This window comes from Calypte anna, chromosome 3 (assembly GCF_003957555.1).
Source record: "Calypte anna isolate BGI_N300 chromosome 3, bCalAnn1_v1.p, whole genome shotgun sequence".
Lineage (NCBI taxonomy): Eukaryota > Metazoa > Chordata > Aves > Apodiformes > Trochilidae > Calypte > Calypte anna.
The window spans coordinates 12,991,990-13,013,005 of NC_044246.1; the positions used below are offsets into that span (position 1 = coordinate 12,991,990).

Consider the following 21,016-nt stretch of genomic DNA (forward strand, 5'->3'; position numbering starts at 1 on the left):
TTTTTTTTTTTTTTTTTTTTTTAGAAAAAATAGAAAAAAAAGAAATAAAATATTATGAAGTACATAATACATAGCACCACAATCCAGTCAAATGCTTTAGCAAAGGCTGCTGTTATGAAAAGGATTTTTCTAATAAGGGGAATAATGATCTTCAGATTCTGACCTCCTGGCACCGCAGTGAGATTTATCAGGAGGGGCATGTGACTAGTTAAGACACACAGCCACAGCTTGAAGGAAACAGCTGCTCATTTCATGCTTTAGCACTTGGCAGCTGGACAAGGAAGGGTGATGTTTGTGTTGAATACCTCTGCAGAATCAAGTACAGTAAGTGATTTTCCCTGTTTTTGATTTGTTTTTTTTTTTCTCAACCACCACCGCTTTCCTATTTTCACCCTAGACCTTTTGTAAAAACACTTAAGGGTGAGGCGTATTTTTGTCACTTCATTGATAAGCAGTCATTCATGCTCAGAATGCCTGTATTTTTTCTGACCTGTGATTAACAATTGTGTTGTTTTTGCTCTTGCCGGGAACAAGGCAGGTATGATGTTTTGTCCTCATGCTATCTGGGGAGGGAAAATGGTGCTTATTTACTAAGATGATGATGTGAAGAGAGGTTGGCTTTGATAAATGTATTTTCCTTTCTCTGTAGGTAATGACACAACTTGAGTATAGAGCAGTTTTAGTATTTTGCTTAAAAGTCCTCATGTAAGGAATTAACACAGGTACCCTCTCAAAATAAGGTGATCAATCTGAAGAAAGTTGCTTGTGATGGGTTACTTTTTAGGGGTGAATGAAGAGACTGTTTTTGAAAGATAAAGGTAGAAATAGTGAAATACATGAAGATAGTGAAGATGCACTAATTAAAATACAATTGACTATTGACTCATTCTGTATAATCATAATTAATTTGTGAAGACTAAAAAAATCCTCTTTGGAAACAGAGAGCTATCTTCCTAAGTATCTCCAGGTTTTCAGTTCAGTTCGGTTTTGGATACATGCATTTTTTATGGTTTTTGTCTATTCATGAATGATTGATTTCCTTGACTTTTGGTCAATTATTGACATAGAGATTCATTAGGGGTTTTTTTGGAGGAAGACTTAGAAGGAATGGGAACAAATGAATGGGTGATGGAGCTTGATACATGAAGAGACTGAGGGATGCCAGGTGCTTTGAGGGAGGAGAAAGAGGGGCAGAGGTAGAGAGCAGTAGGGTTCTATTGAGGAAAGTGTATATCAGGTCAAAAATTTCAGAACAGGGTAAACAATGGTAGGTTTAGTGACTCATATGGTCACTCCTTTAAAGATGGGAAGGATAATCCTTATTCAAAGACTTCTCATGTAAGGGAAACTTGATTTGTTTCTCCCTCAAGTCTTTTCTTTTTCTCAGGGCTTTGCCAGTTAACTGGAAATTTTTTATATGAAAATTTCGATGAGTTTCACTTGCTCATAAACCCAAAAGTCTGGCTGGCTTCCTGCCTGTTTGCATCCCCAAGGGCAGACTGCCTTTGAACCAAGAGCTCAGGTACTGCCAGGCTGTGCTTATACTGCACCCTTCCCACATAGATGGCACACAACACCATGAATGCAGCAGATCTACGGGCCCTAAGGTACCTCTCTTTGTGCTTTAAAGCCTCTAGTCCCCCACAAATCTTGGCTTAGTGTCTTAAAAGCCTGTCTGGGGTCTCCATCCCATGTGGGTCAGGGAGAAAAACTGGTCTGCTCTCACTATGTTATTCTGATCCCAAGGTAACTTTTTTTTTTTTTTTTCCCCCAGAATTGTAGGAATTCTTCATTTGGGTGAGAGTATGCCATGTTGTGCTTGTTTGGAGGTATATTCTGTGTTTGTGATGAATGTTGTCTGATGTCTGTCAGATGAAAAGGATCATGCTTTGAAACTAAGTTAAACCCCAAATCCACCAGAAATAGGAGTTCAGATGTTACTACTGTACTTTCTTCCCTAACTCTGGTACCACTACTGTGCCAGGCTTGGTGCAGAAGGCTGATGTAAAGCCATATGATTCTACATCAGCTGGTTTATGAGCCTGCTATATGTGCTTCTTGTGCAACTGATTTTATTATCAAATATCTCTGGAAATTAAGTGTAGTATAAAAGGGAGCTAGTAATTATCGTGTAGATAATTACACAATGCACAGTACGTAGATAACTGCACTTCTGAGCTCTCCTTTAGGTAATATAGGTCTGAAAACACCCTGTAACAGCAGTCACTGAATTGTCTCAAGTCTGGTGAGAGCTCAGTTTTGTGTCTCTATACTATTGACTGTTAAAATAATTTATATTAAATTGATAATACCTCATAATTTGGATATGCTAAGTTTATGGTAAGTGACCCTGCTTTAGTTATGACTCCCAACTTTCATTTCTGTATCTTATTTTGATTGAAATTTAAGCTTATACCTAGACTTTTAAACTCTCCGTCCATAAAATAAAGAAAATTTCACGAACATTACAAGATTCTCAAGGGTGCAGTTGTTTCAGTCCTTAATCTATTTTGGTAGGCTTGCTTACTGTTAAACACAAGCAGGGTACCTTGAGAAAATAGAGCATTGCACTCTTGTTACTGTAGCATCAGTCATGGGACACCATTGGGGCACACACTTATATTGCTCTTGAGCAGAGGATACAGCCTCTGTACCACCACTCTTTTAATAGTATTTTTTAGTCTCCTTACCTCACAGAAACACATGCTCAGGTTTTTAAATATACCACTCCATTGTCTCCATGTAAGACAAGGCAGCTCTGCACAGTCATTAAGTACATTAGTCGAATTTTGGACTACTTTGTTTGACGACGTGTTCAGCTCTTTCATTTCCCAGTGATGTGTCTCCAGAAAGTCCAAAACTTAACAGAAAATGTTCATCCTGGATTTTTTTTTTATTACATAGTAGAATCATAGAGTGGTAGGGGTTGGAAGGGACTTCTGGGACCCCTTGCTGAAGCAGGATCACCTAGGGCAGGTCACACAGAAATGCATCCAGACACGTCTTGAAAGTTTCTAGAGAAGGAGACTCCAAGTAGTCTCTGGTAGAATAGATTTGTTAACAGTGTGGCCATTGCCATCCCTCTGCAGAAGTTCAGAGCATATGCATATCACTGGGAACCTTGTAGGTTCCTGTTAAATCCTTTTCCTTTACTCTGAGGAAGTGATCAGGGCACCCTTACAGTTCTCTGAATGGCATATTTCTGCTCTATAGCAAAATATCTAACCAAAGAGTTACTGCAGGCCTGCCAGTCCCTCTCTCTAGCTGAAAATGTAGTTATATGGAGGAGCCACTCCCAGGATGTTCATGAATAAAGAAAGGAAACTAATCTTAAAAATACCAAAGGGCTACTTGTGTGGTTTTCTTTTTTTCCTAAGTTGTCTGTGCCTGGCTACAGAACATTTGTATAGGTACTCAAAACAACTTGCACAGAATGGTTTCCATTAACATAGTGGTGATTTCACTACTAAATTTGATTGACATGTTTTCATGTTGACCTTTTAGTCAGGAGAGGCAATGTCTTATACCTGAGTGTCTGAATAAAAAAGCTGAAACAAATTCTCACGTCTTATTTTTGCTGTTCATCTTTCTTCTTTGCATATTTAACAACTGATTTGAATAGTGCAGTAGTACTTTTTCATTAGTAGGTTTGATTATTGGCATAACATATCTAAAAACCACCTGAGCACCAGATTAGAAGCATTGGAACAAGGGGAACTTTTCTCCTGTAAGAAATGTGAAAGAGTATCAGCTACAAACACTGGCAATATGAACAAAACAGACTTGGTGAGCCCTGTTCAGATACAAATACTAATCCTGGAAATGAGTCGGAATTTGCTGAGCTGAACTCATGAGTGGTCCCATCAGAATGTTCAGCTTACATCTAAGCATGTATGGGGTCAGGATCACAGTGTGGGTGTGTGGAAATACCCACACGACTGATGTTTACAACCCAGCAGAAAGTAAAATTAACCCTGAGAATTACTCTGGTTGTTTTGGTAACCATCTGCTGTCTCTTTTCTCTGAGTAACTGCTTCCCTTGTTGCAGTGTCCCATTCAGATAGGTAAAATGGTTTGACTCTCTTACACTGTACTCTCCCATCTGTGATTTATGCATATGCTCTTTACTAATGACCTGGACTTTCTCAGGCAAAGGGGAGAAGGCTTAAACATCTCAAGAAAGTGCCAGGTATAATAATGTGTGCCAAATTAGTGAAATCTGAGCTATATTAGTTCAAATGCTTTGTATATTTAGCTCCTGCAGATATAAAATAACCATATCATCTTAAATTAACACAAACTTAATATTAGTGACTCAGCAGCATGTCTGCTTTGGACTACCACAAAAGTCATACTAAACTTAATACATCGGTAGTTAATTCATATTTGTATTATATGTTGTGTACATCAACCCAGTTCCATAGAAAACTCCTTCCCCTACTGTTAAAACTGCCTCTCTTTTCATCCCCTACTACAGACAGATGTTCCCCTTGGGGTGGTGGTAGGCTTGTGCAAGGGAGTCTGGAGCATGGAAAGTTTGTGCAAGAACAGGATCTCCAAGACAAACAAGGATTTTCCATTTCTCTCGATGTATATTTAGCTTCCCATGCTTAGCAGGTTGATGGTTTTCAATGCAGAAATCAGTCTTAGAGGCTAACATTTAATTCATGCATGAAATGGCCAAATAGATTGAATGTGACTGAGACTGGGTATATTCACATGCTTACTAAACATATTGATGAGGTTGCCTTTGACACATGGCCCAAGGTCACATATATTTGTTCTCATTATGTTATATTCTTTGTTATATTCCTTAAGAAGTCGTAATATTTTTCCAGCTAAAACTCTGGTCTCACTGACTTGAATTTCCTTAGTCTGAAATACCATTATTACAGGTAGAATACCATTTATAACATATAATTCACTTAGGTCCACCAAATTCATAATCTTGGTGCTGGTTCACATACACTGGTGAGTTCTGTTTGTTTTGCAGTGACCCAGTGTTTGAAGTCAGAGCTTGTTCGGAAATTTCTGGTGTTGCTAGTGGGCAGTTAAAAAAACTGTTTATGCAAATATGTCATTGACTTCCAGTGGGACAAATTACATCAAAAAACTTTTGCTGAATTAGGCCTCAAGTCAACTTACAGTTTGAATATTTAGTGATTTTTGTCATCTGATTCAGAACAGCCATGACATTCCAGTCTTATCACACTGTTCATGAAATAGCTTCCTTAAAAGACTAATAATAATCTCCCCTGCTAAAGATGTCTTGCCTGCTTTAGCTTGCTTACTCATGCTCTGCTTTACCAAATTCATGAACACATACTTCCTGAAACAGCTGCCACCCTTCCTAAAACTCTTGGTTTCCAGGCCCTGCCCTAATGACTGTCTGTACATTTTTATCTTAACTAGGCATTGGGGCAGGAACTAGAGTTCCCTTTTTCCCCCCTCCTCAAGTGAGTGTTCCCCACATAAATTATACAGTCTTGCTCTTGTCTGCTTTCTCTCTGCAGCCCAAAGAAACTCCATTATTTTATTTAATATAGAATTTCATTTATGTTCTGAGGCTGGTAAATCTACTCTGTAGTCTCAGACAAGACAGTAGGAAATTTACAATCCTTTCACTAAGGGGAAGAATTGATCCTGTATCTCTCACAGCTTTAAGCAGTGTTCAGGAGTCTTGAATAAAGAGCTTGGGCATTGTTGCAGAACCTACTTTGGGAGTGATGTGCCAAGTGTGACCAGAGGATGCTGAGCACAGGCAAGGGGAATTTCTGGTGTACAAAAGGGATCTAGGACTGACTAAGCGGGGAGCTGCTTGTTGTTGCTGATGCTGACAGGCTTCCTGAAGCCTATCAGTGAACATTTGGGGACTTCAGTATTGAAAATGCAGGAAGAGGCTGAAAGCTCTAGTGAGAAGGTGGGATGGGACCAGTCTGAGAATTACACCCCAGGATTCAGGCCCTGGAAGTGAGACAGGATTTGGGTGTTTAATCCAGTTCTCAGCTCACATTGTGGAAACAAAATAAAAGAGGCAGCTTTCAGATTAATATATCTTAAGTTAGGGTTCTTCTGCAATTTCCTTCATGTGTGTGTTTCAAAATCCACTCCTTTTTAAATTCTTGCACTGGTTTAACTATATTGATTAAGAAATAGGTATAAATTCTGGCTTGGGCACAGATATCTAGTATACCAGTGCTTGTAGAAATATAATTCATTCTTGTAAGTAAACTTGAAAAGGAGTGAGCCATTTTGAAAACCTGACTGCAATAGCAGTCAATCTTTCAATGCTGAATACTCGGGGGCTGGGGAGCAAAACAAGTTCCTAAGCCTCTATCACTACTTTAAATCAAGATCTTAACACCTCCTGCCCTTTAATTTCCTCTGCTTTCTTGATAACTTTTTTCACTTCATATTAGCTTTACTACATAGCTGAAGGACTTTTAAATTTTTTTTAATCATTACTAGAGTTAAGCAGACCTTTCTAGAAATTATGAAAGGCCCCTTAGCTTTGCTAAATATATGCGAATTTCCACTGTAAGTACAAAGCAAGCAGGAGTGGATGAATTTATTGTCTTCCAAGTTAGTTGTGAGGGCAACAGGTATTTGGGATGGCCTGAACCCACCATTGAAGTAAACTGAATTGGTTTTATTGTTTAGCTTAAGATACTTAGTGGAGCACATGGTTCTCAGCTGTTGCAGCTGCAGCAACTGCTCTTGTTGCTTTTCAAATAACTGAATCCTTGGCACAGAGTCTCTACAAAGTATGAATTGGGGGATTTTCTATAGAACTTTTAGGTAGAAAGTACAGTTTGCAGTAAAAACACATGAACTACAGAGAATTACACTGTTGTGTCTTAAAAACATGAGCACTGCAAACTTAACCAGTGGGTTTTGGTAAGGTTTGTTTCTCTGAAGTCTGTTGTAGCAAAGTGTTCTCTGGTTATGGAAGTGGGATATTTGTGTAGCTGCAGTCCTGGGTTAAATATTCTTTCATACAATAGATGTTTAACTACCAAAATAATATTAGCAAACAAAAGATCAAAGTGACTTATTTAATGTATTACTTGTGAAGGCAGGAGCTGTAAAATGCTTTTCCTCTTTCCTTGTTTGAGGTAATTTCTTTTTATATTGCTCCTTCCCCTTTTTCTAATTGTCTTGCTGTTCTGTATATTTTTATATATACTGCCTTCTTCAGATGAGCTTGTGTTTATGTTTCAAGTGTTTTGATGAAAAATTTCTGTGTTGCCACTACTCTTTTTGAAGAAGGCATTTAACTTTTTGGCTGCAAACAGTCTTATTGTTAAAAAGGTACGTGTTTATTAATAAAAACTGTTCCAAAAGCTTGGATATAGGAATCAACTTTGATGCCACTGTTCTCATGTCCTGTACTCTGTAGAATTCTTCTTGTGTCATAAAAAATTTCATAGGTTTGCTGTGTCTTCATACAGTGGTGATAACTGGTGTGTGTTTCTGAGCAGACTGCTTAGTAAGGAAACAAGGTTTAGTCAGCTAGCTGGCAGTTGCTTTGTTAGCTCTGAAAAAAAAATACAAAATCTAATGAGACACACAAGAAAGAGCAAATAATCTCTTCCCTGCTCTTCTCTGTTGGAGGTTTGCTGTTTTAAAAACCTCTGGACTGGCTTGAGAAAACACTATGTGTCTGTGTTTTAAAAACTCTCTTTGCATCATTAAGAAATCCAAAGCTGCCTCTGTTTCACTCATCTTCCCCAGGAAAACTCATAGAAATAACTAGATGTGAGGAACTGCTAATGTATTCTGGTGTCCAACTTCTGCTGACAGTGTTTTGCAAAGAAAGCTGCTGGATGCCTCTTCATCTTCAGGCCATGTTTTCAATCTCCCAGTGGTTTTTGCACGTCTGCCTGTGACTTGTGAGTCATGGGTGACTTCTGCAGATGCAAAACTACAGCACTGCATAAGGCAGGCATCCCTGATTTCTGAGAGGGTGTAATTGACAGCAATTTGCATGCTTTCTTAGGATCACACAGCAAGTCCACCTACTGTCCTACACCTACTACTGTGTGTAAGTCAGTGTTTTCTTGCATACCATTTTAATTTGCATTCTGTCTTCAAAGAGCAGCTACTCTCACACGAATGGAACATTCCACAAGGGGAGAGAAAAGAGTCACTGACCATTAGCAACTGAAGAGTTACTGACCATTAGCAACTGGTCTACTCTCTCTCCTTCCCTGTGACCTATTAACATATCTGTGGGGAAGTAGCAGTTATATGTGAACCATTTTCTAAATTCATCTAAGGGAAAATGAAGGCTGATTCCATTAGAAATGCACCGTAACAACCAAATGAGCAAAAGGAGTCCAAGTTCTGTCCTGCCTCTCAGTCCTTTTAACTCTGGATTGCTCCATCTCAGACATCCAGCTTCCCATTACTTAAGCTACTGAAAGCCTCTTCCTGCCTTTATTGTTTTGCCAGTTGCTGCCTTCAATTTACTGCACTGATAAGTATTCCCAGGCTGTAAATGTGTGGTTGAGATATTTCTGAAGCTGACCTGTGTTCTGATTGTAGTCACAGGAGGAAAGGTCAGGAGCAAAACTGCTCTCGCTACATGGGGAAGGCTCCAGCATCCTTACACCAGGATAGGTGGAGGTTCTGAATTCATGGGGAGATGTGAGGGAATGTATGGGATAATAGCACTGAAGAAATAAAAATAAATATGCACTTAACCTCCCCTCTTCACAAGATGCTGCTCTTGCTTTTAGTAGATGTAAAGCAACTACAGCTGTTCTTCAGCTTGGGGAATGCCAGGAGCCAGAAAGAGTGGGAAATCACATGTGGTCCTCAGTGCTGGCAACAATGAGGTGAAGACTCCCTTCATTGCTTATCTGTGACTGCAGGTAATCATTTTGTCTTCTCTTGATACAAAGTAGCGAGAGAGAGAGACAGAGAGAGAGGGAGAGAGAGAGAGAGAGAGAGAGAAAGGGACAGATATACAGACAGACAGAGACAGAGACTGAGAGAGAGAGAGAAGAGGGGATACATTTTAGGGTCTTTTTTCCTGGGGCACTTCTGTATCATCTCCACTGTTCCAGTGACCAGCACAAGCCTGTAAAGTTTGTTGTGCCTAAGAAGCTCCATACATGTCTGTAATTCCTGTGGCATCACTGCAGTATGTAGTAGCACAGACCTGGCTGCCTCCCAGCATGGGCCTAGGAAATATTGTGCCATGAGCATTTAGTCTCCAGTGGAAAATAACTGGAAATCATAGAATATGGAGTAAAAAAGCTTCTTCCTAGGGAAGGTCAATTTGGAAGCCATGAGTTTATCAAACAAGTACTTTGATGCCAAAAAATGAATTTCAAAGCAAGTTGGAGGCTTTTATTGTTCCTCTTTTCCTTAAAATGATTGAAAGGTGGTGTGAAACTTAAAGTAGTGTTGACTCTTAAAATTGTCAAGTCTTGGAAGATTTAACATCTTTGAAAATTACACTGCCTAGGGACTATAATACTGTAGAAGAATTTGGGTCTAGTTAATAATAAGACAAAGTAAGCTTTGTGGGAGAAAGTGTGAATTTCCAAGCTGAATGTGTCAGAAGGCCTAGATAAATAGGACCTAGTATGTAACTAATCTAAATAATAAATCGATGTGGTTTTTCTAGCTTGGCTGTGAGGGAACATAATTGACAAAGGTGAATTATGGTAAAATATTAAAATGTTTTGTACTAGATAGATGATAATAAATATACGAGGTCTTTGTCTTTCAGAATTGAAAGGTTGATTATTTCTCCATGTGTGTTTTAAAATAACTTTTAAAATTGTTTCTCTTGGACTCTTCAGTCTCATTAAAGGCATGTAACAATATAATTAGTCAAAGCATATATGCTGATAAAGTATTTTTTTACCCAGAGTTGACCTATGTGACCAGGTTAATAAACCGCACTTATTCATGAAAGACTGTGAAGAGCTTTATGCAAGTTTGTGAATAATAAAGGCAGTTATCATGAGTTTCTCTTAAAGATTATAGGCAATGGTATAACTTACAAGAGTTATTGACAGTGTATTGATTCAGTTTCTTTAAAAAAGAATGGATAAAAGGAGTATGTGAATTCTTACTGCTGTTAACTGACCTCTCTGCTGGTAGGCTGTGTTTTGGTGGTGGTGATCACAAACATGTCTGAAGGGCAAAGAACAGCTGTGTCTCCTGGTGTCATATATGTTAATCAAGTGTCTGATATTTGTAATTTTATTTTTGCTTTGCTGGGAATAGTGAAAAAATTTTGGTGAAAAATCTACAGAGAAGTGGGTCTGAAAGTTCCCCCTTTTGAAGATGAGCTAAGATATTCCTTTATCTTTTCCTTTGAACCTGATGCATTCTGGGCAATGTACTACCTTGGCCTCTGGAAAGTCGAAGAAAGATGTCATCATCATAGTACATAAAATAATTCAAGGATGCATTTTCGGATTTTACTGCCATTATTTGCTGGAGTTACAGTGACAGCCATGAATACCAACACAGTAAATTGTGGAGACACATATAGAAGTGAACGGGAAAAAGCTGAAGTATGATAGATAAGCAGTTCCATAAAACACTAGGATTGCAATTGAGAATGAAACTTTTATTGTTTTTACAAATCCAGTTATTGAATAATCCATTATTTTAAGGGCCATGTAAGTGAGGAAACCTGTTGGGTTTTTTCTCTATTGTCTCAGGAATCATCTTGGTTATATTTCACAGAAAGAGATAAAAACACTAAGCCAAGTACTGTCTAAGCAGCCCAAGCCTTAATCAAGTGACTTTCTTACCACTGAAAGTATTTGATCGTGTGACTATCCATTAGCATTCCTCATGATTTCTGTAAGCTTCTCCTTTATGTTAAGTCAGCACATATTGTACCCCATATGTTAATTTATGAACTTCTACAAAGCAATATGTGGCTCTGAACTGAGAGTTTGGTAGTGCAGATGTGTAAACCCATTTAGTTTCTTACGTGAGGTCCTATTCATCTAACCACTGTTCCTGTAGAAAAATAGATGTCTGGAACTCCAAATCATTTATAATACTCTTGTATGTTAATTGGGTAGCCTATAATGACTCCAAAGTAAATATTTAGCCCAGTGGACTCTTGTCTCAAAGTTAAGTGTAATGAAATACATTTTGACAATTTGTGACTTGCATACTTTTGTGCTAAGGTGACAGATGCTCATCCCTTGGTGGTTATATTGGATATAAGTGGCAAGGATTTGGCATCAGTGGGGCTGCAGGCATGGCCTCTGTGGGAGGAGGTCAGGGGCTGCCTTGTGCCCAACACAGTTACTTCCAGCAGTCTTTGAAAGGACACAACTGGGCTGATAGCAACTCTGAAAATACATTTAAGGAAAGGCAGAAAACGTTGAGGGGGAGGGAACATGGAGAAAACAAGAGAATAGAGAGGTGAAAGGAGCAACAGACGGAATAACAAGATAGGATGAGTAGGAGGAGCTCTGTGGTGAAGCAGGTACTCCCCAGAAGGGTCTGCAGGCTGTGGATAAGCCCATGTCAGAGCAGGTGAATCTCTGAAGGGATTGTGGCCCCTGGAGGACCCGTGCTGGAGCAGAGGACAAGAGTGGAGCAGGAGCAGCAGCAGCAGCAGAGAGAGTCCTGATCCTGACCTCCTGAGCAGCTCATTGCCTCACCAAAAGGACTGGGTACAACCTGCAGCAACAAGAAGGAGGAAGAGGTGCCTGGAGTGAAGCTCCTGTTCCTCCTGTTTTCTACTTCGTTGCCCTGCAGTGGGTGGGGACACTGAGTGGCTGTGTGGGCGCCTGGCTGCTGGCTGGGCCCAACCCACCACAGAGGTTACCTGGGCTGAGGGTAGGTTAATGAGATGGATGAGGTGAAACTTTATCCCATGGAGTCTGCAGAGCTGTGGAGCCTCTAACACTCCCTGTGCAGTGTCTCTTGTTAATATGAGGTTTGGCTTTAGCTGCCCTCTGGCATTGCACACTTAGCCATCCCACTTACCATCCCTTTTGAGACACAAATGCAGCACACACACTTTGTTTAGTGTCTTGTAGAGTCCCTCTCTGATTCAGAAAGAGTGGATCAAAGTAATAGAGTACAGACAATTACTGTGGTTTATTGCTTAACTATTGTCTGAAGATATGTAGCAAAGGTGAATGAGTACTGGTGAGTTACATCAGATGAGCCCAGGACTCTTATATTTTATTTTCATTCCTCTCCTGCTCCCAGCAAGGCTTATATCTTGCATTCATGGAGCAATGCCATGACCTTTCCCTTGTTCTCTGTCCTCGTTCCATATGTCAAACATTATTGGTAAGCCAGATGTGCCATCCTGCAGCCAGGCAAGCAGTGGCATGAGGCTGCCACCTAGCATCACTGCCCCTTCCTGCTTAGCACAGCTTCAGCATGTGTCAGATCCTGGAGAAACCTGAGCACAGATGTCACTTGCTCAGTGTTTTCTAGAAGCTGACTTGTGTGTACTGCAATAAGTTAACTGGTACTGACCACCAGCACGCAACATTTCACTGCTTGGAGGGGAAAATCTTCAGGAAACATGCATTAGACATTCAAGGGGCCGATGTTGACTTGAGCCCAAACAGATGTCTCAGTTGGACCTGTGTAGGCAAAAGTGCAACCATTATGTGTGCCAGCTGTGATTCTTATTATGGTAATTACACAAATATGTATGGAGACCAATGACAAGAAAGGGCTTCATTGCAAGAGTCTCCACTACACCTACAGGGCAGCAGTTGAACTCTGTCCTGAAGAGCTTGCCCTGGACATGAGCAAGACAGGATAAAGGTGTAGCTAGAGAAGTAACTCTTGAACCTTCTCATGATACTCTTGATTTCTTATTGGTTTTTTGGGGGTTGTTTTGGTTTTGGTCTGGGTTTTTGTTTTGGGTTTTTTGTTAGATTTTTTTTTTTCTTTTTTGGGGTTTTTTTGGGAGTATTTTTTTGTGCATACTGCTACTGATTCAATGTCCCTGTCCAGCTGCTTGTCTTTAGCACTCTTTCTCCAGCATCCAAATGGAAGCCATTTAATAGGAGTGTACAGTGATATGTTGTGTAGGCTTAGAGGAGGGGGAGACTAGGGGAGGTCTGGCTTACTTAAACCCCCAGGAATGTCCTAATCTTGTAAAGATCATGAGGCCTGTGTGCAGGCCTCTGGAAAGTTTATGGATAAGTTGAGACCTATAGAGGTGGCTCTGTGTCAAAGTTGAACTGTTTGCGTGTGGCTCTATTTATTGTCCTAAAGTAGAAAGAAAATAACCCACTTTTAATTAATGAGTAAAATGCTACGTGTCGATTTACTTTGGCTTGGCTAAAAAGACGTTTAAATTTCATTTAGCTAAACAAATATTGCTCCGTATGTCAAATTTAAGCCTATATAAACCCAGCTTATTGATTTAGCTTGCACCTGTAACCAAAATAACTTGCTTGAAATCCAAGTGGAAGTGCCCACATATGGATGTGTGCTGGCTTGACATTTTAATATTAGTTAAATTGCCATAACTTGTAGGTGTGGACCTCCCCTTAGTAGCCTCCAGCAGTAGAAGTGATGTCTTTTGGTTTTACTAACAACAGTAGCCAACATTTAAAACTTGGCTGTGTGCTGCCTACTCTGTTCACACCATTTGATGCTTCTGCATAAGACCACAAGTTTACTGGCAGGGTATCTTGTTTCTTTTAAAAACAAATGTATTACACTTGACCACATCTATCTCAAGAGCTCACAGCCTACACGCTTGTTTTAAATACATCAGTCATGAAGGTCTGCAATAGTGCTATCTCAAGACTCCCAAAATGTTGAATGTGAAATGCAATTACATTAAGGAAAGCCATCTGCTCAAAGACACTGGGTGCATGTGGTGATTTGGGTGATGTCAAGACTTGGAAGGGGCTCTGTCTTGCACTATCATGAATTCTTCCCTCTGGACACACCACTGCAGGTGTTTCTGCTCTCACCCTAAGTAGGAGATGTACATCCCACAATGTATTTAATGATATAAAACGTGACATGCCTGATACCATGTCCTTTAGACTCTTGGTTTTGTGGGAACAGTAAGGCTTATATTGATCATTTTCCTATGAATTAATTTTCCTTCACCCATTCCTGTCACTTCCCAGCATGCAGTGGGTTCCCAGCAAGACTCAGAGTGGAGTCTGTAATTTCAAGTGACCTGTTTAAGAAATTAGAATTGATAACTGTGGAGTATTGTGTTTCCTGTGTCCTTTATGGCCTCTGTTAACCACAATAAACTCAAGATTTATAATTCCATTATAAGGCAAAAATGTATTTTTTAAAATTTCATACTAGTTTTCAGACATCTACTAGCTGTGTGATCTCATTGAGTGATCTCTGCTTTTCCTAGCCAGCTTTCCTAAATATTCCTGAAACAGATGAATGGCAATGAGTGGTCCCAGACTTACACTGAGAAGCACCTGGGAGGGATTCTCTATATTGTCTTTATTTGAATGTCCAGCTTCACCTTTGGCAATAATTTTTTGATGATAACCACTTATTTCACAGTTTTAATTATTTACATGCATAATATATATGTATAATGTACATAGATATTTTTGTATATACAGATTGTTATACAGGTATGTGTATATATACATTATATACCTGTGTTATTACATGTGTGGGGGTTTTTTACTTCTTGTTTTTTTGTAGTTCAATAGCCATTTACTATGAAAATATAATTTCTTTAATTTATGTAGATTAAATTTATAGCTGTGTTTTATTTGTGCATCTCTAGGGGTTTTGGTGTGGTGTGATACCATCATGGTATAATAAAGACAAGACTTTTGTTGAAGTAATAGTGTTCTAGTAGAACATCAGTGCCTAATAACTAAAAAAATTATGTGATGGTTGTGGTTGTTGGAGTCTGCAGTCAAGGTATGTGATTTCAGGTTTTGGCTCAGCTGTGGGTACATGGCTTAGCCCCAGTCAGCAAGTTTCCAAGTATTGGAAATATTTTATTCTTCTTTTAGAAGCATTATGAGAATAAAACCCTTTAGTAGTCACATAGGCTGCTTGGGGAGATGCAACATGTTTGATGTTTGGGGTATTGCAACATTCAGATCTAGGTATCTACTGGTAAAGTAGCTGTCACGTAATTTTTAAAAATCCTACTATTTTACATGGAGTTGTATTTGATTTTTATTATATGACTGCCTTAACACTGTTGCCAACAGAAGATATGGATGATATTCTCCTTTGCTATATATTATGTGTATGTAATGTAATAATGTAATAATAACAAAGATGTAAGGCACATCAACCCTTTTGTCCTCCTACATTTCATGCTCAGAAGTTTTTAAAGGAGAGGCAGAAAATGCAATAGCTTTTCCCAGTTCTGTTTTTTAAAGATCTGAGTAAAATTATTTTGAAATACTTATGCAAGTTTTATTTTATTTTTCTCCTCTAGGAAAAAAAAAAGCAAACCTAAGTCAGCTGAAGTTGGAAGAGCTAGATAGCTGGCTCTCTGAAAAATCAAGCCACTAATTTAAGTACTTAGAGAAGGATTTTGGGATAGTCAAAAGGACAAATATGTCCAAAGTGGGATTCTAGCAAAAGTTAGGTGCCAAAGTACAAAGCTGTGATCTTGGAAAACACTGCTCAGCTGCTGGCTGACTCTCAAAGAAAGTAAACTAAGAAAAGTATCTACTTTGGGTTTTTTTCCTTTAAATACATTAACAGTCTTGGCTCATGGGTGTCCTGACCACCAGGAGGTTACACAGAAAGCAGATCTACAGAAAACTATCCAGTCCAGGACATTTTTCCATGTCCTGGGCTGCAATGTGTGCTGCTGGAGTGCCCCTGGCCAACTTAGCGGTCAGGACTTACATGGGCCAGTGATGGGCAGTTTGCACTTGCCAACACTGTCTGGGAGACTGAGGGACTTCACTGGCATATATATGGGCCCTCTCCTGCTACCCACCTTCTGCTCCTGGGAGTTGTTCTGGTCAGCTTGGTGGTGCAGAAAATGGCTGAATTAGCAGTATTTTCTTCTGCAAGCTCTGTGCTCATTGTAGCAGTGGCATTTATGGGGGTTCAGGTGAAAAGGGTGAAGGATCCAATCCTACAAGGACTGAATGTGCAGAACAAGGTCAGAGGTATGGTAGGTTTGAAAAGCTTTATATTCATGGGTGAATTGAGGCAAGTTTGTCAGTGCTTTGCATGACCAATACTAAAAAGTTAAGCTATATGCCACAACTTCTGAAAATAAATTTCCCAAATTCTTGCATTGTTTTATTTCAAGGACTGTTTTAGCTCTGCTCTTGGTTTTTTTGTTTTTTTTTTTTCCTATAAAAGTTGCTAGATGTACACTATTTTTTGTCACATTTCAAACACTTGGTATGGTTAGGCAGTAGTGGGGCATAGTTACAGATAAAAAAAATACTGATTTCTTCTCTTCTTTAAATATAACCTGTAAAATTCTTTCTGAAAACTTTGAACAGAGTATTATCTTTCAGGCAAATGGATATTTGATAATGAAATGCATGGTAGATGTATAATGCAATGCAGAAATTTCTGTATGGGTTCAGCTTTCTGTGAGTGTTCAGCTACTGTGGGAAAATGTATTTTAAAAATCTGCAGGGATTGATCTTAAGGTTCTTTAAAAAAATCACCTCCTAGTTTAATGTTTGCTATGAACTTCATTAAACATTTTATGCAGGCTGTGTCAATTAAGGCCATTAGTGTTACCATGAACGATGACCTTGAGGGAAAAAAATGGTTATGCTTAAAAACCTAAAAGCAGGGTTATTAACAAAAAGTGACTTATCAAGTGTAAATAAAATGACCTGCACAAAATGTGCGTCATTGCTCATGCACGCTCTCATTTGCCATCTGGTTTCTCTTTTGTGACCCTTGCTGTGGATTTATTTTGTACCAGTGGGTGAACAGTTGAACAACACTTGAAAGCACAGGCTGGAACATAGGGAAAGCTTACAGCTGTCCTTCACGTGCTCCATGTCATGTGGAGAAAGACCAGTGTATACAAAGATGAGTTGAACTGTAAACATTGCATCCTGATAAGTCTTCCACATAGTCATATAATCATGGTTTCTTTTACTTTCTTCAGATTTTCCTTGAAGTCCAACTAAGAATGCAACCAACAATAAAGTGAAAAAGCTGTACAGCTCAAGAAGCATCCTTCTACTTGGTGAAAATGTCTCTTATTTTTTGACAACGATTAAAGGACAATGGGGTCAAACACACTTGGGAAGGCTGCAACATTAGATGAGCTTTTGAATGCTTGTATTGAAATGTTTGGTATGCTTTTTCAGTATCTTACTTTGCTGTTTTTGAATTTCATCTTACAATATATAACCTCAACTGTTCTCTGATTTAGCCAGTCTTTCCCTTGGCAAACAACATTTCTGTTTTGTAAAATTTTCCATGTTTCATTTTGGCCCAGAATCATATGGGCCTGAATTTTAATCACATGCATAGTGTATTAAATGTTATTAATACTGATAATGTACAACAGTGATTATAGTGGTTTTTAAACTGCTGGCCTTCACCAAGAGAAGCATTTAGTTGAATTATTCAAGGAGTTATTTCTGGCATTGATATTATTTCTGGCATTGATATTGTCTTGAGTGGTTACACAGCTGCATTTCTGACCGGTCATTTTTTTGAAAGGTTTTCTGTGTCATCATGCATTAATTGGCAAGAATATGACTTAAGGCTAATGTAATCTTTTTCTCTTATTAAAATGTGATGTATCAGGTTTGAGGGAAAGAAGTGATGAAATAGACTTTGATCCATAACACCATTAATCATGACATATGTCACATTGCAGTCAGATGAGTTCATGGATGGGCTTAAGAGCTTTCAAATAGGTCCTTAATTCACAAAACCATGTTTAGATTCTCTTGAAATGCAGGACAGATTTGCTGTAATTTGCTGATTGCTGTAATTTTTTCCCTTTTTGGAGAGAAGTTAAGTATCTAAAGGTGAGAGAGATGAAATAATCAAGGATCAGATCTTGCTACTGACTATAGTGCATCCCCATATATTCATGTTTGTAGACCACTATCAAACCTGTTCTAAATACTTAATGAGAAGTAGCAAAGCCCGTATACTTGTCTGTTGGAAATCATGCCTCTCTTCCTTGTATACAGTCTCTTGACAAATGTAGTCCATGTGTGGTTCCCATTTCATACATGTGTGCCAACTACTGTCTTCTGAAAGACTGACAGACAGAAAAATAATCTAAGATTGCAGTTGTGAAGGAACACTAATGGTCAACCAACATGCAAGGGAACAGCCCTTTTTGTAGTCATAATGGCTATGTTGCAAATACTCAAGGATTTGTACAGCAGCTGGAACAGAACCCTGGGCATGGATGTGAGCTGCTGCTTTGAAATGTAATTCCTTGTAATTGCCAGCATAAAACTATAAAGATGCACCAAAACAAATATTGCAAGCACAAATAATCTCCCTGCCCTTTTGGTGGGCTAGTTTTAGATTTTTTCTTATGATTACTGTCAGTCTCTTTGTATGATGTTTAGCATAGTTTTGCCCAAACCCCTTTTTTCTAGTTCTGGTCTATTATGTACACTGCCTATTATTTTACCTACCACTAAAATTGAGCAGTAATCATCACTAAAGCATCTTTTGTGTTCTTTGGTTTTATTTCCTATTTGTTTGGTAGATAAAGATCAGGTGTCTCCACTTTTGATCCTTTCTCTCTGAATCCACTTGAAGAGTAATGTTCAAGACTACTTGAAGAGTAATGACTACTTGAAGAATAATGTTCATGACTAATGTGGTTAACTCACTGGTTTCTCTTTTGCAGATGACAAAGGAAATCAGTGCTCCAGTCATTTGCCAAGAACCTTTCTTTTAATGCACCGTTGGTACTTGCCTTCCACAGAGCTGGCTGGCAAGCTTCTCTCCACATATCCTTTCAGAAGGACTTGCAATTTGACATTACATAGCAAAAGGAGATTGTTTCTGTGACTGCAAGTAAAAAGCTGTCAATTGGTGATAAGCAAGCTTGAGGGATGAGATTTTTTTCATCCTAGAAGGTGGAAGTCTGTGAGCCTCTTTCTGCTACTGGTTGTGTACTTCTATCTGTGCAAGTTTGCTGAGGTATTGAATCAACTTTGAACAAAGAAAATAGATTGCCAAGGTAACTTTTCAAACATGTAATGGCTGGATGATTCTGGACTAGCATAAAATTTAAATGGTAGCTAAGCACATGTGTCATTTAAACCTCTTAAAGACTTCAGTAACCAGAAATAGTATAGTATTTGGCTAGCCAGAGCTGGCAAGAAATTGTCCAGCAGAATATTCAGTATAGTATAACAGAAGTGTTTTTCCTAGAGTAAAAAATAAAGCATCATCCAGGAAATGGTCTGTGTCTCCTAAAATGCTGTGAAAGTGAATGAGATATCAGAATGTACTGTGGTAAACTCTAGAAAAAAAGATTATTACTGTCTTTTACTCAGCTTGTCTAGTGTCAGAGTTTTATGTGGATAAAACCAGCATTACTGAATCAAGGCACACAAAGCTTTCTTTAACTAGCCTACATATAGAGATGCCAATGGGGAGAACTGCAATGAATTCAGATTAAAAATCTGCTATTTCATGAGGTAAGCAAGCTTCTGGCCCTCTAGCATTTTGTTTTGATACTTCTGTGAATATTATCAATGTAATTTCCTTTTTTTAAGATTAAAACTAAACAATTAAAATGCAAATTTTTTCTTGTTCATTTGTTGGTTTTGTTTGGTTTTTTTTAACTTGATCTCCTGTCCATAACGAAGATGAATTTCTGTGCTTTGAAAGCAATTGTGCATTCTGTGCTTTGAAGCCTTTAAGACACTTACCTGTATCGATCTAAAAATCTGACTGAAAACTCGTGCTATGATTTATCTGGTACTTGCATGAGTCTCCTGGAGAGAGGCTAGCTCAGTGCCACACAGAGAAGAGGCAAGTTTTGCTCCAAGACATAATCTAGTGTGACAGAGGAGGCTGTGTCTGTGCTGCCAGTGTCAGTTCACACAATCCCTACATCATTGATGACGACAGGGGTGTGTTAGAGATGCCAAAGCTGTTACAGGTCAAGCACATTCTGATACGTGCACCAGCTGTCTCTGAGATTGTGTCTGTGGGAGAGCTTTCATCTGTTAGGCTGTGCTCGTGTAGGAACATCTCTCTATAAAAGAGAAAGCATGAATCTTTAAGCTAACATGCTGTAACTTGCTTCCCTCCAATAAAAGCTCCCTTCCAGCTTCAGCCACCCCATGACATGATTCTGTGAAATGTTTTTTCTTTCTGCCTCTAGACTAAGTTATATACCACTGGGAAGAAAGGGAGGGAGGTACTGAAAGCAGGACTGATAAAACCTTTTCTTAACCCCTCAAATAGAAGAGAAAACATCTCATTTACATGGTTATCACTCAAATTCACATTTTCATTGAAAAATCCTTTCTAAGCAGATAGTGTCTCACTTGGACAAGGAATAAGTGCAAGTGTAATTTTTGTATCCTGGCAGCATGAGTCCAGGACACACGTGTGTCTTTTGTGTGTGTAACCTGAGGCACCACTTTTATTTCATATTTCAATAGAATGCTGCTGTGTTTTGTTTTGTTTTGTTGTGTTGAGTTGAGTTGACCAAAGGAAATTATATGATAAGGTGGCTTCTACTCCTTCTACTACTACTTCTACTACCTCAATGTCACATGTAATCACAGCAGCAACAAGTTGGGGTAGTGCCCTCTCTCTGCCCAAAAGCCATCAGGTCTGAAATATTTCTAGGTCCTATTAAGTAAAATGTGAGTATATATATGCAACCACTGGATGTTATCTTTGAACCAGTGTCTGTGGATTTCAGATACTGGATTTTGGAATTTCCTGCGGAGTTTAACTTGGATCTTGGGCTGATTCGTTTGACTGAAGAGTTTCGAGAAGTAGCCAGCCAGCTTGGATATGAGGATCACATCCACCTCATTGATATCTCCAGCATGTAAGGATGTTAAGAGCTTCATCTTTCTCTCTGTAACAGCAGTATTCT

The 21,016-nt window shown here is 38.9% G+C and overlaps 1 protein-coding gene across 1 annotated transcript in view; it reads left to right on the top strand.

The window, feature by feature from the left end:
* Window positions 1-273: 273 nt before the first annotated feature.
* The window catches only part of RASGRP3 (RAS guanyl releasing protein 3), a 45,073-nt gene continuing 24,330 nt past the window's right edge, over window positions 274-21,016 (top strand). The window contains exons 1-5 of the mRNA XM_008495598.2: window positions 274-324; window positions 17,075-17,265; window positions 18,797-18,899; window positions 19,533-19,595; window positions 20,837-20,968. Of these exons, the coding sequence (XP_008493820.1) occupies window positions 17,196-17,265; window positions 18,797-18,899; window positions 19,533-19,595; window positions 20,837-20,968 (368 nt within the window). The 5' untranslated portion in view covers window positions 274-324; window positions 17,075-17,195. The remainder of the gene's footprint in view (window positions 325-17,074; window positions 17,266-18,796; window positions 18,900-19,532; window positions 19,596-20,836; window positions 20,969-21,016) is intronic.